The 24,603-nt window shown below is 39.7% G+C and overlaps 1 protein-coding gene across 3 annotated transcripts in view; it reads right to left on the reverse strand.

Moving 5' to 3' along the window:
* Positions 1–24,603, reverse strand: part of cpne5b (copine Vb) — a 132,032-nt gene that overhangs the window by 9,467 nt on the left and 97,962 nt on the right. For all 3 annotated transcript variants that reach the window (XM_040029275.1, XM_040029276.1, XM_040029277.1), the window contains 8 exons: positions 13,689–13,730; positions 13,338–13,413; positions 11,500–11,553; positions 10,212–10,273; positions 7,091–7,137; positions 5,479–5,660; positions 5,182–5,309; positions 3,887–3,989 (listed from right to left, as the gene is read on the reverse strand). In XM_040029275.1, the coding sequence (XP_039885209.1) occupies positions 3,887–3,989; positions 5,182–5,309; positions 5,479–5,660; positions 7,091–7,137; positions 10,212–10,273; positions 11,500–11,553; positions 13,338–13,413; positions 13,689–13,730 (694 nt within the window). The remainder of the gene's footprint in view (positions 1–3,886; positions 3,990–5,181; positions 5,310–5,478; positions 5,661–7,090; positions 7,138–10,211; positions 10,274–11,499; positions 11,554–13,337; positions 13,414–13,688; positions 13,731–24,603) is intronic.

The following is a 24,603-nucleotide window of genomic DNA, read 5'->3' on the forward strand; positions in this document are numbered from 1 at the left end:
TGTCTGACATTGGCTGCCTCAGATGTCAGCTCAGAGGAAAATTTAGGATCGAAGACTTTTAAAAATAACACAATTATCAGTGAGTGCAGACCTTACCTTTGAACTGTCAGAGTGTATTCTGTGTTCAGCCAGTTATTAAACAAAGCAGCCCACTATCATTCACATCTTGACAGACTAGTATTGACTGCATTAAGAAGAATGTGGCTGAATGTAATCAGATTTTTACCCACAAAATGTTTTTTATATTGAATACAGTTTTCTCAGCCAAGCAACAGCATCACAGTGATCACTAACATGACAGTGCCTGTGTGACAAACATATGTACATTACGGGGAAGGTTACTCCTCCCACAAAACATTCAGGTCAGCCCTATAGTTCATTTTTGTCCCTCTCTCTAGCCACTAGCTGTATATTGTTTCCTATTACTACTACTATCCTGGCCTATGGTGCTTTTTCAGATTCTTCATATTCAGCAGTGACATGAAGAAAATTACACTTGGATGCAAATTTTGGTGACCGTGAAACACAAATAGACGTAAATAGAGAATTTAACATTGCATTTGCATGGATGAAAAAATAAAAAGAACTGGGATTTATAATAAATGTTTTTTAAAACATATACACGTTAATAATTGCTGTATGCGTGACGATGTTCGTGCAATGTTTTGTTGAGATTGGTCCATCTGTTAAGGAGACGATAAGGAACATCACTATAATAAATATTCCCTTACATTACAGAGAAACGCAGGAGTAGGTTCGTGTTTTCAGTTGAGTATCGTCTTTAGGATTGTAATATGCGATATCACATAAACATACAAAGACTGACGAAGACAGTTGATGAAAACCTTAAACTCTGTGCTTTCACTTCCAGGATGCAAGTATGAAAAACCTACATTAGATAAAGGATGTAGCTGAATACAGCTGATAAAGTCAGAGTAGCTACTATATGCATCAAAATGCTGTTTTTTAACCATTTGACTTACCTGCAAAAATCTAATGAAATTTACTTCATTGGTATACATTCAGTTTACATCATGCTCATTTTCCTTAATGATTATTTATTTGAATAGATAAAGCTCTTTTTTGTGAGTCTGTCAGAAAACAAATGCCCATTTGTTCAAAAATAAAAACTGAGTGATAAATATGTTCCCAGGTGTCGTGTATTATATGCTCGACTTTATTATGCTGGTCATGACAGACGCAAGCTGAAAAGGTCGTGTCATATACACGAACTGTTACCACAGGAATTTGAATCTTTTAACAATCATTGAAAAGCAATGAGCTGTGTTTCCCTTACTAGCTGTGCTTTTTACAGAGATCCAGCAGCCGCTACTTCTGAAACTCAAATTATGTCCTTCCATTTCAGGAGGATAATTAACTTAAAAAACTGCAGCTGCATCCACATAACTTCAGTTTTCTTTCAACATGGCTCATTTCTCTGCACCATAAACTTGATTTCGCATCAACATCTAAACAGTGCAAAAAAAATGGAGGTTAAATGGTTGTGAAGTGAAGTGCTTTTGTTGGGTCCCTGCACCGATAAAGAGACAGAGCACAAAGCACAGACAGATAACAAGAAGAAGATGAGAAAGGAAGGAAATCAAAGGCAGCAGAGGATTTTTTTTTATAGTCTGAATGTGGTGACAGAAGTATGGAGGGTGCAGATGAAGACAAAGAGGTGTAGATCTCTGAGTGGGAAAAAGATGGAGCGAGACAGCAGGTCTTTGTGTGTGTGAGCGAGGGAGACTCATGATTCCACAGAGGTAAAGAAAATGAGGCAGCAGAGCAACCCGAGCAGAGGAGGGGGCTGCTGAGTGATTGACAGGTGGATTTCTCTAATGCAGCAGAATCAGTTGTGACTGATAAACCCGCATGATAAGCCACATGTCCACATGTTAACCAGACATACCGCAAACACCGCTCTCCAGTTGTCGTACATGTGTACAAATATAAACTCAGGCACTCACTTCCTCTCACTCTGTTTCTTAGGTCTTTCTTCAAGTGTGAATATGTATGAGAAAGGCTTATATAACCTCAGCACATGTGTCCTCCCTCGCCCGGGATCCGTGGAGGGTAAAAAGGCAAGCAGTGGAAGCAGCAAGCATCAGTAGATCAGAAGAGGTGGAGGCAGTGTGATAGAGCAGCAGGCAAGATCTTAAAAGGAAGGTGTGGCTGTTCTAATGTTTTGACTAACAGTCGCAAATTCCCTTTAAATCCAGTCTGCTGGGTGTTCTGTGCCTGTGGCAGGCTGAGGAGGAGTGGAAGAAAAGGGGAAGAGACGGAGGAAAAGGAAAAGGGGAGAACAGCAGCTACCTACTGTTTTAGGCTGGGGAAAGAAAGGTGTGAGGACAAGTTTGGGGGGGAAGCTCTGAGGAATAATACACAATGCTGTGCTGCTTTATTTACTGAGGCAGTATAAATAAGCCAAACTTTCAGCTGCTGTCTTATTCACAGGGGGTCGCCACAGCGGGGAGCTCCGCATATTTGATTTAGCAAATTTTTTACGCCAGATGCCCTTCATCTTTTCATATCTCGTATTTATTAATAGTCCACTGGTAGAAAGGGAATACCTTGAGGTAATTTAATGGTCTATGTATCATTGATGAGAAAGTTTCTAAACGTGTAATTACAGTTCTAAACATGCGGCTTGCTTGAAGCCATGATTCCAGTCCTTTTTCTCTGCGTACTGCAGCGGCCATTATTAAACCACAGTGCTGTTCTATGGACTGAAGAGAAAACCACAAAGAAGTTTTAGGGCATGCTAGAGCTGATCGGAGACATAACAATTTTTATTTCCAAGAGCAGCTGAATAGCTGCAGCTAACACGTCCATTGATTGTCAGTCAGCAGGTCAGACTAAATAAGACATTTGAGGATGTACTGAGCAACAGAGCTATATGTAATTTTCTCAATCAGTAGACTTTTACTTGATACCTCATGAAAAGTTAGCGCCAACAGTTGATTAGCTCATTGTAGCTTAAAAACAGTGAAACAGGCCGTCTGGCCCTCTTGCTGTAACCTTGAGTTTGTCATGCAATCAGTGCACACTTAACCGCATAATCATCCCTAAAATCAACTAAAAACAACATTTATTGCTGCACTTCATTTTACACTACACCAGTTTTGTTGCTCCATATTGATGAAAAATGAGTTTGATTGCGCTCCTTACTGCTACAAGATTGTATGAAGACAAACAAAGTAACCTCTTGTGGTGCATATAGGTGAATTTCGTCTCTGGCACCGTGAATCAGTCAAAGCCCTTCTGTCTTTGCTTGTTAGAAGGTGCAGCTGTAATGTTATCAGCAGGAGCTGCTAGTTCTCAGCTCAGCACTAGCCTCGCTTCTATCAGCACCGACAGCAATGAGCTGCTGGCAATTCAACTATTTTTTTTAATCTCCACTACATCTGTCTGCTCTGCTCTACTCCATGTTTCCCTCTGCCCACACATATGCATACAGATATGGTGAAACAGGGAGCAGAGGAGAGAAGAACTGGTGCTAGCGTCGTTACTGACAGCAGAAAACAGTGAATGCTGTCATTCTTTGCCGAAGTGAAACAAGTGCACATAGTCCCCACTAAGCAAAGGAAATACTGAGCATGTTGAAATATGAATGGTAATGGTAGAGAGAGAGTAGAGTAAGGGGAACAAAGTTTAATCAGCTTCTGTTTGTAGTTGGGCACAGAAATAAGACTGTTGAGATTTTTGTATCTCCAGGAAACACTTTTATATTCTTAAATTACAATTTATTATTTAAATAATGGCCTTTAGCCTATGCTACACAGCATCATTGAGTTCAAAAGTGTCCTCATTAACGCCAAAACAAGTTGGGTGTATGTAGCCTTTTCTTTGTAGAACAGGAAATGCTCTCCCACTTTCCCATTCTTACATTTACAATGGCCTCTTTGGTCTGGGCCATGTCTGAAATGACGCCGTCTGTGATGATGAGGAGCACAAAGTACTGAGAGCCATCCTGCACCGCCGCTGCGTATCTGCATACACAGATAGAAGCCATCATTACACGATGCCGTGTTATCGTTTTAATACAGAAACAAATCTGACTTCAAGACTTATTAATGAATTGATCAAAACATCGATGTGGAAAACAAACGGATGACAGTGCACGCCTTATCGAGCACTCTCACTACATGCAAATTCAATAAAAAATGTTCTTTGTCATTGCTGTACTTCAGCTCACACGCAATAAAACACCCCATGAGAAGAGAGCAATTAATTAGATCAAGCAGATTTAAAACAAAGCCTTCTTTCACCGTTTGATTCATTTCTTTGTTAAAATAAATCTCTTTATAAATCAGCTGACTTATTCAAATGCTAAATACCGACTGGCCGAAAGCCACAGCTTAAAAAAGTGAGATACCTTTTTATCAGAATTACATTTTTAATTAGAGCGTCGTCATAATCAGATGGAGAGCTGTTTGGATTTGGCTCAACAAATGTGCCAGTGAGGGCAAAAAATGACACCGACCGAATCCCGTCACACCACGGCTGTGTAAATACAGTGGCAGGTCAAAATATATGACTTAGATTGTTGGTCGTTTATTTCACTGGCTATATGTGTGACTGCTTTTTGATTGCTGTGAGCCAATTAAAATTCATTCTGAAGCACATCACATGCTGTTTGTTGTGAAGCAGAGAGGTCAGATAAGTTAAAGCCAAGAAGTCAAAAATGTTAAAGTTGAGTTTTTTTTAACTCCAATGTTATAAAGAAAAGATAATCTCACTATTTATGCCAATAAATTCCCACAACAGCTGATTCTATCTGAGACACCGAGCAGACTATAACGCAGGCTGCCGGTCTCTTTGCATATAAATTGTTTTAAAAAATACATTTCTGAGATAATCTTTCTGAGCTGCAGAGTTTTTTTTTTTAAATATTACTGTGTTTTTAGCATTTGGATATAAATAATGTATAAATCATAATAACAGAGAGACAAGCATAAACAGTTGCCACAAGAGGAAAATCCACAGGGATAAAACAAAAATGACTGCTGCTAAAAAAGAAGAAGAAGAAGATGAAGAAGAAAAGAAAGGGGGAAATATAAATAAAGAATCCAAGACGGTTTTTTGAATTTGCATGTAAAATCATTTTAACTTATGTGGAAAGTCCCAAAAAGTATTTAAATAGCATCTGTTAGAGTTCACCAGCTTGGATGGATCTCTCACCTGGCAACGTGGTTCACCACAGGAGCAAAGTTTGTCGGCCCATACAGCTGCACTGTCTTTAGACTCTGATGGTATGCCTCTAAGATGCCTTCAATACCATTGCAGTATGGATTTTCAATGTTTCCATTCTGAAAAGGATAAAAATAGAAACAAGATTTCTATTTGTTCAAGATTCTTAAAGTCAAATAAACCTAAACAATATTTACTGTAGTTACTGTCAAAGTGAGAAATTATTCAGCTAAACATTTAAAATCAGCTAAACTCAGTCAAAAGTAATATGAGGTGGGGGACATATACCAGTGGGAACTCATGTGACACCCGCCAATCGGGCGGCAGTTTGGCACCAAAGCCTAAAGCCGGGAACATCTTGTCACTGTCGTAGTCTTGAATGATCTCCCCAACAGCCTTCAAGGCCATGGCGTAAGCATTTAGCTGGTAGGGATTCATGTAGTGCAGTGAAGTGGACTGGGAGGGGTTACCTGTTGACAAATAAATCAATCATAAGCTCATCTTGATGCACAAGCAACGAAGTCACATTTCAGGTGCAATCGATCGAAGGTGCTGCTTTTGGGTGGGACTTTTTCTAACATTTAAAAATAGCAATTAGCTGCGGTCACTGATCACATTAACATAACTGCAGTGAGCCTGAGCTGTGATGTTCACCCCTGTTAGTCGTAACAAACTGTAAGCTTATCAACAACTGTGACCTTCTTAAACAGCCCCGCTGTAACGGCACATCATAAAGTCATTCAGTATTAACTGCCCAGCTGGGATATTTTGGATGTGTTTAGAAAATGTTGCTGTCATTGCCCTCAGTGAGGTTGCTGGTGATATGTGCTCACCAGTTTTATTACTTTCTATCTGACAGCGCAAATCCTGCTGCTTTCCTGGTCAAGTGACTTTATCAGGGCCCGGGGTATAACAACAAATTGCATATCACCTGGACTAACACCACAACTGCAAATCTCGAAGCAGCACAGAAATGATTGTCTGCTATATTCCACCCTTCTTATTAGCTGCTAAGCTTTCCATTCTAACATCCAGCCTTCACAGGAAACGGTGGCAGATTTACTGTAAAAAACAACAACATATTTTTGATGCAGCAGGTCTTTAAAGTGGGATGGAGGTTGACAAAAGCAGAACTGACATTAGTATCTGACACTATTGCTAGAGATTTAAACAGATACTCTGGAGCCACAAGTTGATTGAAAACACCATCTGTGGCTCACAACCCTTCGAAGGTGGTTTCAAATATGGACTCACAGATAGAGTACTGTGCAAAAGTCTTGAGCAAACCCTCCTTTCTTTATAGTCTTCTAGGAAAATGGTAAATAGTTATAGGGATTTATTGAAACATATGAAAACATGCATAGAAATACATTATATTATGTAAAATCAGAGTTTTGCTTGATGCAGCTCATAAATCTTTGCTCAGTTCTTCTAAAAACACTAGCTTTACTAAACAGGCTGGTATAAGTTGAGGGAGGAAATAAGTTTTCTTCTAGGGGTGTGTTTGTGATAAATCAAAAAAAAGGAAAGAGGGAAACTTATATTTCCCCCCTAATAACTGTGATTCATGCTGAAAGCTAGGACTTGTAGATAAATCTTTTGCAGTACTGCATTCAGTCATAATTACTGGAATAAGTAGTGTAATGACAGTTAAGTGTGATGCTATTTGCTTTTTAAAACTTAGACGCCTGCTCTAATTACCCTTTAAGCTCTCAAAAAACATATAGTAAGAACTTTCAAGGCCATCGGCTGTTAGAGACACTATGTGTACAACGTGCATGCCTGCAGTGATGGTTTGTGTCACTGTGAATTTGGACATGCCATGCTTTTGGAGCAATGCTAAATATTTTTATCCCCGACCCCCCTTCTCCATACACACTTTGCTGTTAGTATCACTCACCGTTAGATGCTGTGAAATCAATGGCCACGGTGAAATTGATCTGAGTCCTAGAAGGGGTAAGGAGGGGAGGACATCGGAAAAAAAATCAACAACAGAAAGCAGCCAACAATAAAAACATGCCAGAGCTCATTAAATTTCCATGCTCATACCAACGACCACACATGACCCCAAGAGACACGAGGGAGATCACATACGGCATGGCGATCTTTTCATATGACGATATCGATCGGCCTCACTGTCAATACCAACTGCATCAATATACAAAGTACGGTCAGTTGTCAAACAACATTTAAGTGATTACACTCTTTTATCTTGTTTATCTGACTTTCACCTCCACGAGAAAAGCCGGAGGTGCCGAGGAGCTTCTGAGAGATGGAGCATGGTAACAAGCAATTACACTGATGGAGCACTTAAGAGTAAATCATAATCCAATTTTCCCTGCTGATGAAGCACTCCCCTCTTCTTTCTAATTTACAACAATGAGACGAGGCCTTCGGGGGCTCACACGACAGCCTCTCATTATCTATGAAAGTCACCAGAGAGAACAGCAAAAGAATGATAATAAAAACGAATGACTTAAGGATTCACATTAACCTTTCAGCTTTAGGTAGGGACGTAGAATATGCCACAGCCTGACCCTGCTCACCTTAGCATTAATTAAACTTCATTTTATTCATTCATTAGGACACTTTGGAAATAATTAGTGTCTGGGAGGGCAGGTTTGTAATTGTACATCTACAGCAGGAAAGTCAGAGCTCTTCAGCGTGAGATTTACTTTTTATGTTCATTTACATTAATTTGTTTGATCACCTCTCATGAAAGTAAGAACACGCAAGTATTTTTTTAATCTGTCAAAAATTTTGGTTAAAACAAAAAAATTATTTTGTTATTTTTTAGGCAAATAACAAAGCGAATTTACATTTTTATACCAAAATTTGAGCTTGCACACTGGATTTGTCTGCCCACTAAAACTCATTTTTATCTGTCCAGGAATTCAAGTAAACGACTGTAATTATCTTCATCAAGAAATTATAATGTGCTTCACTATTTTTTCCAGCTTTTCAGTAAAACAGTAGGAAATTCACAGACAACAACAATAATTATATTTTAGCATTAAAAACATTTTGATTATAGAGTTGTTAACGCTGATGGATAAATCCTTAAGTGCTGTTAAAAAGCAGGTGTGGCTTACACCAGCGGTCCCCAACCTTTTTTGCTCCACAGACCAGTTCATGTCCGACAATATATTCATGGACCGGCATTTAAGGTGTTGCGGATAAATACAACAAAATAAAACCAGTACCGATACCAAAAAAAAAGATTTATTCATTACATGGACCCAGGGAAACCGAGTTAGTGATAAAAACGATAAAAAAATAACGATAAAAAACGATAAAATCCCTGAATACCATACAGTTCACACCCGAGCCTCAACTCTCGCGGCCCGGTACCAAACGACTCACGGACCGGTACCAGCCTGTGGCCAGGGGGTCGGGGACCGCAGGCTTACATCTTACATTGTGGGGTGGTCTAATACATTTGTCACACACGGCATGTCTGAAGTTTCAATTAATAACACAACTACAACACTACTGCATTTTGCAAGCTGCTAGTTAAAATATTCCTCTACTTACTGATAATTATTTAGAACAAAAAAATACACAGTATGTTTCTGCAAGCTGCATTGATTATGCACGTTCTTCTGTTCTCGCCCTACAGGTCGCTGGGAACAGTTTGTGTTGCATTTATGTTAATTCACAACAATACAATTGTTACACATCCTATTTCAAATTTGTGATTGGTAAAAAGGTATGTTTGAACGATTTTCCTCATATGTCCTCTCAGTCTTTAACCTCTTTACGGTCTCTGTGCTGCTGAGTTTGAAAGAGATCTACACTGACGTGGAAAGCTTTAAAGCTGTTTGAATAGTCAGATTGTTCTTGCTCTTTTATGATTACAGTGGCTTTAAAATGAGATGTAAAAGCAGGCATACTTCAACTTTTATCCCGATGAAAGCTGTAAAGCTAAATATTACAGAAAAGTGCTTTAACAGCTGGAGCAGAAACGATGGCAGTGATGGAGGTGTTTCTCCTGTTTTGTGGTTACAAAGGGTTTGGACAGCTTAAGTGGCACACTTTCACAAACTTACATCCATTTTCAAAAGAGCCTTCACATTTGCAAGAACCAGCTCTCAGATGTCTTTCAGTAAGCACCACAGTAATGTTAGGGGCCAGACTGATGAGGATGATATTTCTGAAGAGAGGCCACTAAACTTTAAGGTTATTGTATCATAAATCAGCCAACGCCAGGAACTGTCAGCGAAATGTGTCACACTTGTCAGCTCTGCCACAGCACATAAAAACTCTGACAGCTGCCCTGCTGTTGTGGGACATTTGAGATCAAAGCACAGCCCAATCCGCCTGAAAGACACACTTCACCTGAGAAAGACTTGATATTCACACATCAGCCTCCGGTGTTAAAGCTTAACTGAAGTTGGAGGGCTGGTACTGTACCGTTTATCTTTTAGAACTCATTAAATATACATTTGGAGTTTGAATGCCCCAGATAACTCCAGCTATGAACTTATTAGTCAGTTTAACAAAGTTGCAGTGGAACATTGGACTTTTGATCCCTCTGCATGAAAGATAGGAAAGTATTTTAATAACATTTTTAATGAAGACCACACAGACGGTTTTTGGTATGTTAACAAAGGCTCAAATTATTGTTTGAACATTAAAGTGCCAGATATTTTTCTACAGAGTTCTTGGAGAATAATCGGAGCTGGAAGACAAGCAAATATCGGAAAGGAACATGTTGATATTATTCAGTGTCCTACAAATGTGCCAAGAGGCTCGTGTTTCAAGCATGGTTTAATAAATATGATGCTGAGCTTTCAACTTCTGGGAAATCAACAAATATTTAACGGTGACCTCACTCTGCATCATTAAGTGCAAAGATGAAACCACCCAAGTATTTCTGCATTAGTTATAAATGTTCCCTCCCTTGATTTATGCTTCGACAGAGGCGTTATTTACGACAGGCTTTTAGTCATAGTAAGGTATTACAAGTAAAAGGCAATTTCATGGTTTCTTTCAGTTTGAAGGTGGTCGTTCCCACTCACCCTCCTTTAATGTAATCTAAGAAGGTGAACTCCGACTCCACTGAGAAGGAAAGCAGGGTCACCTGAAATTAAAGACAAGGATAGACACTTGATTAAATGCAGAGGTATTGATGTTTTCCTCTTAATCCAAAATAAACTCCACATCATGTCTTAGTTGAGCACTTTATGCTCTCTCTGGTAAAAGATGTGAGCTGGCCGCTTTCTGATGAAAGACTCATTTGCATTGCCGGAGGAGACGTTTGAAGAGAAGATGAGATAAATTTGTACGCATTACGTGTTCACAGCCACGCTGCTAGGTAAGCTCTGTGGAAATCACAAATGTCACAAATGGCTGCTGGTGGTGGCTACTCAACACATGTCTTTAAGGTTCTGTCAGCCTTCTTTTGTCCCGCTCATATACATTTTTATTATAAAATTTCTCTTTTAACATAATTACCTAAAGTACCATATACTCAGGCCATGCCCACACTAATACGTTTTTGTTTTAAAATGCATCTTTTTCTCTCCGTTTTGGCCTCCCGTCCACACTGAGACGGCGTTTTCGGTCAAGGAAAACACCACGTTTTGAAAACGCTCTCCAAAGCGGATACATTTGAAAACGCTGTTTTCGCGTCGCAGTCATGTGACCAGTTAAACTAAGATTACGGAGGGCATTACACAGCAGTTGTTCGTTTGCTCTCAATTTTGACAGCCCTATTAAAGATTTATATCAGTCTGTACATCCTCCAGATAGCTTTTCTTCAAATTCTTTAAATCTCAATCGCTTTTGCAACTTTGTACTTTTGTGTTACTCGCAGCAAGAACTCCACCTCATTGTTAGTCCATTTAAAAAACTCTGTGCTTGTCCTTGACATTTTGCCACAACGTCAAAGAGCCAGAAAGTAAATAAACAGCAGACAGAAATGAGGCAGGTCGAATCATCTTACGTTTTCACCCATGTGCAATACAGGAACGTAGCGTTTTCGATCATTTCAGTGTTGGTGAACAACTGGTCAGAAACGCTTGAAAACAACGTTTTTAGACAAAAACGCCGTTTTCAAATTATCCGGTGTATTAGTGTAGACGTAGCCTCAATCGTGCGTCATGTTTAATTAACAGGTCTGTGAACAATTAAAGAGAACATGTACAGTGCTTCATGCTGTTGTCCAGATATAGAAAGCACACCTTCCAAAGTCTTCCACAACACTTGCATGAAAATTAAAGAGGGAATCATTAACAGAAGAAAAGTAGGTGTGAAACAGAAAAGCGGCAGTCTGTCAGCCCTGATTAGTGTTGAAACTGTACTCACTGTTCCAGAGTTGACATATTTCTTTTTCTTCATTTTCTTTTTGGTATTAATCACCTACAAAGAAACAAGGAAAGGAAAAGGAAATCCAAAATCCAGTCCATCATGTGCTGAGCATAGAAATACTTTATATGAAAAGTATTTATACATTTATTACTGCCACTAGCTTACCAGAGTCAGTAACACAAAATGCCTTTAAACCAGAACTGATTCTGGGCTGTGATTATTAGCTGCAAACATTTTATGCAAACTGTAAAGCGGCCTCTTTCATACCAAACCCTTACATTCACCAAAAAAAATAAATAAATACTACATCACTGGGCCAGATGTATTTTTACACACTCTAAAGCAATGTTTCCTTTTACACACATACACACCCTTTGGTTTGATGATATAATTCCACCCTAATTGGAGGCAACAAATGTAATGAAGGCATGCGTGTGGGTGGCACACAGAGACTGCGTGCCATCACACAGATGTATGCAGCGTGGAGGCAGGATGGAACAGTGAGTGTGTCTATATGACTGATGGAGGAGCAACAAGGAAACCAGTGAGGTGAGAAAGGGCGCGTGTTTATGAAATAATAGATGGGTATTATAAGAAAGCGCCGCTCCTGCAAGGGAAGATTAGAATAACTAGAAATGGATGCACGTCAGTGACATTACTGGAGACTGGAAATTCAAACATGAATCTCGGGTTGCAATGACTCGATGGGATGAGACGGGCTCAAGGTGCGAGGTGTACATTTGCTTTACTGGTATTCTAACGGCTCCAAAACAAGACGGAATTGTCAATCTGAAGACCAAAGACGTCTCAGCTCATTACCTCAATTCTCTATGGCTGCTAGGCATGGAAGTGACAGCCCCTAATTTAACGTGGAGGGATGGCAATTTGTCTGACACACTGAACAATCTGCTGATGCAAAAACTAAAGGGCCTTTCAGTCTCCCCGGGAGGCAGAGAGGAATCAACAGTAGCGTATAATGGAGCTGACATATAAAAGACAGGTATTCATCCTTTGCTGAAGGCCACCGAATCACAGAGGCGTAAAGGTATTGACATGTCTTCTTTGCTAAGATATTAGCTTTCAACTGCCCCCCTCAAAAAATAGTTGTCCATTAAAGATGGTCGCCTAAATATTTAATATTATATCCTAATCTTGAATATTAGCATAAAGGCATTGCCTCTTAGATTAATGCAATGCATTCTATTCTGCCCAAAATAAAGTGGGATTTTTATGTAAACATGGGATACACCTATGTCATTTTGGCAAAAGCAGATCCCCAGAATGAGATATTTAAATGAGATGTGTTTGTAATTTGCATACAGAGCCAAATTGTATGCTATTAAGAGAAGAGACATGGTAAGCTGTCCCCTGAGAAGCACTGAGAAATAGCTCTGATCATTCTAAATCCCTGGATTGTTCCCCTATTAATCCTGTTTCGTGCTGCTGCTAATAGCTGTATTTTTATGTGTGTCAGCATCCAGGTGATTATAGCAGCAAAATAAATCTTGGGTTTAAAAGAACATCAGCAGAAGAAACCATTAATTTGATGTATTACTGGAAGGAGGAGGTGGGCAGACATGCTCAAATACTGTTTTATAAGAAAAAAGTATGGAATAACTTTTTCAGTGTGTCTTCATTATGGATTTTTGCAGGAGTGGAGACTATCAAATGAAATGGAGTTTTTTTTTTTTAATGTAATAGAAAACAATGCAATGATGTCAAAGACAGCAATGTCAGTCCTGTCAAAAATGGGATCCAGGATCCCAAGTGTAGAGGGTTTCTAGACTTCAGAAGCCTCTAGACACGCACGTGAATGGTGAGAATGCTGGAATTACCTCATACACATTGAACTGGCTCTGCCCTCGAGCTAGCTCTCGGTAGCTGGTGGTAAAATCCCCAATGAAATCGTGGCTGGGATAAGAAATAAAGGGGGAGAAGCATCAGTAACTAGAAGCATTTCTATTACAAATAACAGGGGAGAGGGTTGGGATAAGCTGGAACTTCGTGATAGGAAATTATAACATTCTCAAGTAAAGTTTGAACCTTGAGTTCTTGGCCTTTTGAGATTATTGTAGAGCAAGTTAGAGTGAGTTACATATAATTAAATATGGTCTTAAAAAGTAACTGTACATTAAAGATTTCTCAGGTTCTGACTAGTCATGTAATTTCTTGGTTAATATACTCACCTTCCATCCCTATCCCAGTCATACACCTCCACTTTGATTGTTCTGGGGAAACCAAACAGAACATACACACAAACACGACCCATAATAATGTTAGCTGTGATTAAAAACTTTTTTGGACAAGATGTGGATTCAATATTTAGCAAAAGATACTTAAGCTGTGTACACACTGGAAGCAATTTGCAGTGATGTGTCAGCTGGTCACAATAGAAAGTACATTTGGCAACTTTATAACCGCTGTTGATGTGAAATGGGCTTCCTGTCGAGAAACTGAAGCGACCATCAACAGGAGTGAAAAATATTACTGACTGACATTTGTCCAGGTGATAAATATGCTAGAGGATAACCTGGACAACCTGAGCCTGGAATGTCTACAAGCGACCGGCTTTCAGCTTCAAAGCAAGCAAGTCGCTTAACTGTGTACGCAGCTTTAGGGAAAAGGTTTTTAGAAATGGAAAGACTACAGGTGAGCGTGAGGGTGCTTCTTTATGCTTCTTTATGCAATAAAACAAGGTAGTAAGTAGAGATTTGCTTTTGCTTTGCTTCTTCACTTTGGTGAACATTGTTTTGACGTTTAGACAGTTGTTATAGAGCTCCTAGGTAACCTGTAATTTCCATCAAACCAACCCCAGACCTTGAGAAGAAAGCCTGCTCATATGATGACTGATCGTGTGAGGTTAAAGGTTTGTGTCAAAGCGCGAAGAAGTGACCGTTTGAAGGAGTGGGAAGAGTCTCGCTCCTTCGTTGTTACACATGGATAGTTGGTCAGGATCACGCTGAAATGTACGGGGTACTCTTGAGTAGTGAGGTGTGTGAAAGAGGAATAAACTAAGCAAAACCACAATTCTTTCCACAGACCTAATTAAGTTATTTTCAGTCTGCCTAAACAAGCAGTGAGTGAAAGTGGAAAACAGCAAGCTCCCAAAAGGCATATTAACTATGACCTTGCTGCTAATAAACCTGTTCATGCAGTGGCATGAACAGGTTTATTAGCAGTTTCTAAGTGGTGTCTTATGGTTTCTTAGTGCCTTCTTATAGTACAAAAAACTTAAATTATTATTTAAAGTGGTTGTAAAAAGAAAGTTTTTCATATTAAGACAAAATAAAAACATTATCTAGTCCTTACCAGGTCCTAAAAGATGGTAAATACAACCAAAGATGAACAAGAACACAACACATATCACACTGCGCAATTATTTAACAAAAACTAAGCCAAAATGCAGAAGCATTGAAGTCTACCCATGATTCAATGACAGTGTTGAAGAAGTCTATTGGTTTGTTCCGATACGACACAGATATGACAACACTTCTAAACAAGTCGTACTTGTTCACACTTTTTCTACTTCTACAGTCACTCACTTAAACATTTAACATGCTAACTGAGGCCTGCAGACTGCAGAGGTGTAGCTCTGGAGTTTTTTGTAATTCTGAACATTGTACAGTCTGACCTTGGGGTGAAATTTCTGGTACGTCCACTCCTGGCAAAATTGGTGACTGGGAAGATTGAATGTTTTCCACTTGTGAATAATGTTTCTCACTGTAGAATGATGGACTTCAAATTGTTTGGAAATGGCCTTCTAACAGTTCCCAGATTGATGTGAAACAACAATTACCGCTCTAAGATCATTGCTGACACACTCGAATGCCCCAGACCTGCAAACTGAGCAAACCTCTGCTTTTACAGAGGTGCTCGCACCCTGATGATCAGTTAATCACATGCATTTGATTATCAGCCTGCTATTCGCCCTCTGAATTCCTATGGAAGCAGTTATGGGGTACTTATGCTGCTTCTGCATTTTGTTTTTTGTTAAATAAATAATCAGATGTGTAAGAACGCAATGTTTTATTTTTTATCAGAGGTCACATTTACCCAATTTTAAGACTTGCTAAGGATCAGAATGTGTTTTTAATGTCCTGATGGGTCAAACTTTTGAAATGAGAACCAAGCCAAAGTAATATTATGTGTGTACCACTGTGATGCTGGTGGCTTCCTCACTAAATGGCAGATTTTTGACGTCGTTCAATGTGAATGCAGTGGATTGTTTTGTCAGTTGGTTGTTACAACTACAGAATCCAAACGGCATCTTTACAACAATTCTGCAATGTCTTAAAAGTGGATTTTTAAAACAGATATTAAAGTTATTTCTGAGGACAAAAGAGATTAAAATAAATACACTGCAGTGCATATGTGAAGCTTCTGTTCTGTGTAAAAAAATAAACCCAAGTCTCCGCCAACAGTTTTATCAAAGGTTATTTTTAAGGACATGAAAAACAGCTACACTTTACCAGGAGAAAATATTTTGACACCGTGCTCAGGGAGCCCCGAAATCAGTTAAAACAGACGTCACTCGGTTCTCTAACAGGGATACTCGCTAACATTAGAACAAGGCTGAGCTGCTGGCTGCATGTTGCAAGAGAAAACGTCAACTCGTATAAAGCGCTCCCTTCAAAAAAATTGCCATTTGCAAACTGATGACATTTTACACAAATGCAGCAGAAACAATGTCCCAGCAGAGAAGCGAAAACTTTTCTCGGCTCTTTCATTTCGGAGTCACATTGATCTAACCCCCATACCTCCCCTCCCTCCCCGACTTCGAGTTACACAAGTACTGACACCATCCAGATCCAAAGAAAATATAAGCAACCAGTAAATCATAGATTTCTTTCTTGTCACTGCATAACTGAAAGATGCCAGATATGAGCCCAGCCACCTTCCCAGCCACATGGCCCCTGTCACTCTGTGGTGACAGTTTGTTCTTTTGAGGTAATCTTCAAAATGTGCTTGTCATCTTCGATGGTAGGAACATGGTGCTTCTCCTCGAGGGAGGGAAATAGAAATAATGGGCAGAGGAAAAAAAACTACGTAATCCTCTCACCAGTCTATATACAGGAACAAATTGAGTAACAAGTGCTTAAGTGTATGTCATGCTACTCCAATAAAGGACCACATCAGACCTGCTTCTAACATTTGACACAACTTTAATTTAAATCTCTGTAATCTTACAGCCGTATCAAAGCACACGGACGGCCCGGATCCTCGGGTGGCTCAATTGAACCTTGAGAACAATATACACTCCAAAACTAATCTGCCAGTGATATCTTTGGCTACTATTCTGAGGCATCTTTAATGAACGCGACTCATTTTCAGTAATGGGGGCCTATATAATTGAGTGACAAAAAGGGAGACCGCGTTTGATACCGAACAATTCCTCAGCTCCAATTACACAGATCTGTCTGATCTTTTGCCAGGAATAAAAATAGATGATGTTTGAGTCACCCAGGCTAGGATGTTAATGAGGAAGAAATGACTCTTTTGGTGTTTGAACTTATTTATTAGTGTTTAAATATATACCTTAGGTACCGCCTACACTGATGAAATACACTAGAAAGGTGAGATTTTCCTACACAACCAATTGTGGAGCTGAATATAGAACAACTTGGAAGTGTCTTCCACTTGTCTTATTTCTCTTCACACTCCCTCATTTTCTTCTCCTTGACTGGAACAATGCCTTTGACACGCTGGATCTCTGCTTTTCCTTCTCCGGTTCGACTTACCTTTGCTGCCTGTTAAATGTCTTCCTTTTCTCATTCATTTCTCCCCCCTCTCCATCTCATCTGCTTCCTTTCCTTCATTTTCACTCGCCTGTTGTTTGCCAATATGTCGTCTTGTTGCTTAAATTTGTTCAAGGATCAGATGCTTGCTGTCACCGGGGATTCAACTGGATTCTGCTGCCACCGGAAGGATGGCCTGCCTAATCACTGTGCCATCCTGACACTCACTAGCAAAGTTGAAAGGTGGTTTTTTTTGTTAATCCTTGACTTTCTTGTTTGCAGGGTATTTTAGAAGACTGCCAGCTGATCTGACTAAAATATTTTTGGCCAGTAGTTCCTGGATTGATCTGGGATTTCCATTTGCTGTTTCCTAACAATAACAAGCAGCACTTTCTGTATGACAGCTGAGGTGCAGTAGTGCGTGTATGCAGTAATACACCATGTACCCCACTCTGCACAGGGGGATTTAGTTTATACTTGCTTCAAAACAACCACAGATATGTATCAGTGCGTATCTTGCAGGGTAAAGCTGCAGTCAATTACATTAAAGTCTTTTATGCAGTCTGTGGTGCTTCCTGCACAAGGATTTTTGTTCTCTGACTTCAGCCTTCAAAGCGGTGACCATCACCAGGTAGCATTACAAAGTAGTCTGGGTAAAACTGCATCGAGTCTGGGGAAAAGCTGAAAAATGTGAATGGAAAAGGTCACGGTTAAGCCCAAACCTGATTTAGAATGGAGTGGACACGAAGAAACGCGGCGACAGCGATTGGTTATCTCTGATTGGTAAATATTACTCTTACTGAATATTACTTATCGTAAAACATAACAATCGAGAATATTAGTTATGACTCAAAAACTCACTCGTTCCAGTGATGCCAAACAGCTGGAGTTTCTGTGGTGGAAAAATGCCTCACTGATACACTGAATTTAGAAATAGTACAAAAAAACTAAAAAAATTATCTTTTTTTTTTTTTGAGCTATTCAACTCCAAAAGTTCTGGTTAAGTTTTGAAAACTGTTATGAAGTCTACCTCTTTATAAGCATACCCTCTCAGCGGCCGCTCCATCTGGGCTATTGTAGGCTGAGTACACACCTGGCAGCTCCTTGTTATCACCTGCTACGAGGTATTCAACAGCCCGCTATTGTGAGCGATCCAGCTGGCTATATAAGAGAAACTCAACAAATCAAATATTTTGTCACGTCGCTAAAAAGTTCAGCTTTTATGCTCACGCCTCCTTCTGCCACTTGTTCTCCGTCTTGCTTTTATAACGAGGCAGTGTGGCTTTTAATTGTATTTGAGGAGAGAGAGAGAGGTTGCATGTGAACCAAAGCATGCTGAGTAATTTAAACTCACAGATGGATGTGTCTTGCGGTGACAGACCCCCTTCCGTCATATCTTTTCAGTTTGTCCACTGATGGGGTGTTAAAAGGGCACGGTCATCCATTAGCTGTGCTCCCCAAATGGGAGACTGACAACACCAGCCTTTTGAAACTATTTCAACAGAAGTAGTAGAATACATTAAAGCCCTCGGACACTCCTTTGGCAGCACATGGATGTTTTTAGATGCAACACCACACTGGCTGAAAAAAAAGTGTCCTGTGACTGGAGGGGAAGTCAGCCAAAACAACATACGGCTGTCACTGAAATATTTACAGTCAGCTCCCATTGGAAGTTTAGGTTTTAACAAAGACACTGAAAATGAAACAGAAATGCCATTTTTTCATCACCTGATTTGAGAGTTTGAATCACTGGAATTTCATAGATTCATGCCTAAAGTGCACATCACTACAATATAAACTATTTTAGGGACAAGGCGTAGCCTGGGAAGCTCAACATGGTCTCACATTTAAAACCTATTAAAATAAATGGCAAGCTGAATAGAGTGGAGAGACCATGTGCAGCACTATTTTTTATTTGGCTTCCAGTGGCTGTTTGTCTTGTTTGGAGGAGAAAATCTTGCAGGAAGTGGGACCAACTGTGCCAACTAATACAGGAAAGCATAATCAGCAGTCAGTCATCCACTGACTCATGGAGGCAAGGTGTAGAGATACCTCGATGTCTTCGTCAACATGAGATGGGCTCAGAATGAGACACAGAGTATGAGATGCACATAACAAACAGCTGGAACTACAGACGCTGTCTCTACACCCTGATACACTCACGCCAGAATAGGGAAAGTCTTCTGCACTCGCTCCAGATGTGGAAGGTTAGGATGACATTATGTTGAAGGAAATGTTTGAAATACTAAGGCCTCAGGCTACGAGATAAGGCCTCTCTGAGAAAGGCATACAATGTAAGAATAAGTAAGAAAACAACACATTTACTTCAGGTTATTGCTTTATCCATGTGTGTCATCTATCGTAAAAAAAACCCCATTTATATTCTGCAAAGATATGCCTCCGTGTTGAAGTGTAAAAGTTGGTGTATTGGAAAAGAATTATTCAAACTGCAGTGGAAGAGACTTCAGAAATAAATCATCATAATGTGCCGTACACCAAACAGGTGGCTTAAATGTCCACCAGGTGTAGCTTTAACGTCACTGCAAAGACAAAGAAAGCACAAATGAAACAGAAATGTCATTAGCTAACAAGATATTCTCGGAAAACTGAGACTATGGTGTTAGCTAATGTTAGGCATCATACAGAAACAAAAGATTTTTTTATATTTAAACTATACATCCTGGGTAGAAAAATACTTTGTGATAGCTTAACAAGCTACATCATACAGCACATTTTCCCCCTTTCATCCAGCTGACAAACATGATAAAATAGGCTTTGCATTTAACACACAGTGTCTTCAAAAGTATTTACCCTCTTCCTGATTTTTTTGTTTTTTGCATATTTTTCACATTTCTATGTTTCCAGTTACAGATTTTAATATCAGACAACTATAACCTGAGTAAATACAAAACAAAGTTTTTAAATAACGATTTCATTTATTAAGAGGGAAAAAGCTCTCCATATACCCGACGCTGTAAGTAATAGCCCTGCCTGCTGAATCACGAATTAATTCCATTGTTTTTGAGAGCAGAGTTTAAGTTAACTAACCATACCCTGGCCTGATTACTGCCAGACTTTTTAAATCAAGAAATCACTTAAATAAAACGCGTCTGACAAAGTGAAGCAGATTAAAAGATCTCAACGTGTAATGCACCATGCCAAAAACTAAAGAAACAGCTGAGAAATAAAGTCTGGAACGAGTTACTGATGGAACCATGAAATCTGCTCTCTACCAGAAAATCCTGAAGGACAATGTCCAACCATCAGTTCACCCCCTGAAGATCAAGCACACCCAATTTTTGCAGCAGGACAATGATCCAAAACGCACCAACAAGTCCACCTTTGAATGGCTCAGAACAAACAAAAGGAAGGTTTTGGAGTGGCCTAGTCAAAATCCAGACAGAAATCCAATTGAGATACTTTGGCACGACCTAAACGGGTCATTCATGCTCAAAAATGTGGCTAAATTAAAGAGTGATCTGAAAGACTTGCCAACTATTTCAAATGCTTGTGGATAGCTTTGTTCCCTTAATACCTGAAATCATTATATAATTAGCTGCATTTTATATTTACTCGGGTTATCTTTTTTTTTTGATGATGGTCTGAAACAGGTAAGTGTGACAAATATCTAAAAAACTAAGAAATTCAGAAGAGAGCAAATATTTTTTCATGGCATTAAATAGCAGCCATTTCTGAGGGCTCAGTCCACAGATTATGTCTATATATTTATTCTAGAGTAGTGTTGCATGATTTACAGTTCCAAATAATCCTTATTTATATCCGATGGGCGTCGGTGCATTCCCACAGCTCATTCATTGTCTGAGTCGAGTTGTTTTCAGCTCCTCTCCCTTTAAGCCAACTTGTTCTAATTGGCTGCAACTGCAAACTGCAAGATTCAAAACCCAATTTAAAAGACAAATGTTTCATACTTGTACAATTTTAAATAGGTCTGGACAGTATTAGATGTGTTTGTTGTATCTGGCTCTTTGCATCACATTAACACTTCAAATATTTGGAAGGTTTCCTTCACTTGATGTCTGTAAGCAGTAATTGCATACTGGTTCAAAATGACTGACAGCCTAAAGAGCTATGTTTGCTGAATGACATCCTCGGCGATAATGTACCATGACAGAGGTTGTAAAGATTATTTATTAAAGGATCTTGCAAACTATGTAATTAAAAATATTGACAGGCCTCCCCATTGCCCTCTCACAGGAACACAAAAACCAAAAAAAAAAGGAAAAAAAACCAAAACACTGACACACAAAGTTGATTTCTCGCCCACTCTCAAATATACAGGGAGTGCAGAATTATTAGGCAAGTTGTATTTTTGAGGAATAATTTTATTATTGAACAACAACCATGTCCTCAATGAACCCAAAAAACTCATTAATATCAAAGCTGAATATTTTTGGAAGTAGTTTTTAGTTTGTTTTTAGTTTTAGCTATTTTAGGGGGATATCTGTGTGTGCAGGTGACTATTACTGTGCATAATTATTAGGCAACTTAACAAAAAACAAATATATACCCATTTCAATTATTTATTTTTACCAGTGACACCAATATAACATCTCTACATTCACAAATATACATTTCTGACATTCAAAAACAAATCAGCGACCAATATAGCCACCTTTCTTTGCAAGGACACTCAAAAGCCTGCCATCCATGGATTCTGTCAGTGTTTTGATCTGTTCACCATCAACATTGCGTGCAGCAGCAACCACAGCCTCCCAGACACTGTTCAGAGAGGTGTACTGTTTTCCCTCCTTGTAAATCTCACATTTGATGATGGACCACAGGTTCTCAATGGGGTTCAGATCAGGTGAACAAGGAGGCCATGTCATTAGTTTTTCTTCTTTTATACCCTTTCTTGCCAGCCACGCTGTGGAGTACTTGGACGCGTGTGATGGAGCATTGTCCTGCATGAAAATCATGTTTTTCTTGAAGGATGCAGACTTCTTCCTGTACCACTGCTTGAAGAAGGTGTCTTCCAGAAACTGGCAGTAGGACTGGGAGTTGAGCTTGACTCCATCCTCAACTCGAAAAGGCCCCACAAGCTCATCTATGATGATACCAGCCCAAACCAGTACTCCACCTCCACCTTGCTGGCGTCTGAGTCGGACTGGAGCTCTCTGCCCTTTACCAATCCAGCCACGGGCCCATCCATCTGGCCCATCAAGACTCACTCTCATTTCATCAGTCCATAAAACCTTAGAAAAATCAGTCTTGAGATATTTCTTGGCCCAGTCTTGATGTTTCAGCTTGTGTGTCTTGTTCAGTGGTGGTCGTCTTTCAGCCTTTCTTACCTTGGCCATGTCTCTGAGTATTACACACCTTGTGCTTTTGGGCACTCCAGTGATGTTGCAGCTCTGAAATATGGCCAAACTGGTGGCAAGTGGCATCTTAGCAGCTGCACGCTTGACTTTTCTCAGTTCATGGGCAGTTATTTTGCGCCTTGGTTTTTCCACACGCTTCTTGCGACCCTGTTGACTATTTTGAATGAAACGCTTGATTGTTCGATGATCACGCTTCAGAAGCTTTGCAATTTTGAGACTGCTGCATCCCTCTGCAAGATATCTCACTATTTTTGACTTTTCTGAGCCTGTCAAGTCCTTCTTTTGACCCATTTTACCAAAGGAAAGGAAGTTGCCTAATAATTATGCACACCTGATATAGGGTGTTGATGTCATTAGACCACACCCCTTCTCATTACAGAGATGCACATCACCTAATATGCTTAATTGGTAATAGGCTTTCGAGCCTATACAGCTTGGAGTAAGACAACATGCATGAAGAGGATGATGTGGACAAAATACTCATTTGCCTAATAATTCTGCACTCCCTGTATAACCTGTTTATAGCACTGTCTTGGTGATATTTCAAGACACACAGAATCTCCTGCTGTTTCAGCTTTTGGCTTGTCACATTTCATTATACTGTGTGGGCATGTGTGTATACGTGTTCATGCTTTCATAGCACAGGAACATTTAAGGAAGTGCCTTTGATGTCCAGCTCAGTCCCTTGTGTATGATTGGCTCTGACAGGGTAGCGAGCACTTCTCGGACTTCTGTGTGATTGGCTGGCTGACACAGTTTCGCCTGAAATTTATCGAAACGCATCTTGAGGCAATCCCACACATCCATAAAATCCGCGTCATCAGTAGCTATGTCCCTTTTTCTTTAGGATTCATCTCATTTTTCTAAGCGCACACCAGGTTCTCAGCATTTTCTGTAATTACTTTCACTGCATACAAAAAAAGATACGACAGACACCTTTGAGAGAGATAGCTGAGAAAAGAGAGAGAGAGAGAGGCAGGAAAAAGATGCATAAAAAAAAAAACACCCCCCCCCCCACAAAAGTGATCTGTCACAACTTTTTTCGTCTATCCTCACAGCTCCTTCATGATTTACTTTGTTTTCTTCTCAGAACTGTCTTCTAAATTAGAAGCAGGCAGATACCCCATGAGGAAAGGGAGTTCATTACTTTTCTGACACAACATATCTGCATTAATTATGTGCCAGGAGGGAAGAGCAACCCATCATTATTTTAGATATTTGGCAAATAATGTAATCCAGTGTAAAAACAAAGAAAGAGGAAGAAGCCTGAATCATGACAGTGTATTTAAAATGCTTCTAAATTCGTTAACCATCATATTAGTCACATGGATGCCCTTTAATTTTTTTTCCTATCGACTCACAATTTGTTCAGCCTTGTGTTGTCTGAATAATGAGCATTCTGCTTTCACCCCACACGTATGTGGTTTACAGTGCTAACGGTAGCTTGGCCACTCTTAAAACAATGGCTGCTTGAATTAAGACATTGACAGCTGAGGACAGTCTCGCATCTAACCCGTAACTACTATACACGGGCTCAGAGACCAGTTAGCAAACACAAAAACTCCTTGCAATTGCTTTGGTCATTAGCATGTTGCTGTGGTTTGCATGAACAATAGCGACTAGTCTGCAAATACTAGCAAACTACTTAAGTTTTACTCCTTGTAGTTTCACTGCAAGCTTTAGTGAAACTTGAAAAAGTGCAATTTAAACCATCGTTCATATTCAAGGTGCAAGTTTCACTGTGAAGGCGAATAGTCTCCATTTCTGGTTTGCATCGCACATCTCACAGTTTCACTAAAGCTTGGCAAGTAGTTTGCTAGTGTTTGCTGACTATTCAGCATTTTCCTTACAGACTACGGGTGACGATTGCAACCATGTAGTGACCAAAGCAATTGTAAGGAGCTCTTAGCAACTTATTTGACAATAGTAACTAGCAGTAACCTCTAGCAATCGCAACAGGTCAAGGATTATACACTCTTCCCTAGCAACTGGCAGTTACCAGAGTCAATGACTGGTCTCTAGGCCTG

Source organism: Simochromis diagramma, unplaced genomic scaffold, assembly GCF_900408965.1.
Source record: "Simochromis diagramma unplaced genomic scaffold, fSimDia1.1 OVJJ01000483.1, whole genome shotgun sequence".
Lineage (NCBI taxonomy): Eukaryota > Metazoa > Chordata > Actinopteri > Cichliformes > Cichlidae > Simochromis > Simochromis diagramma.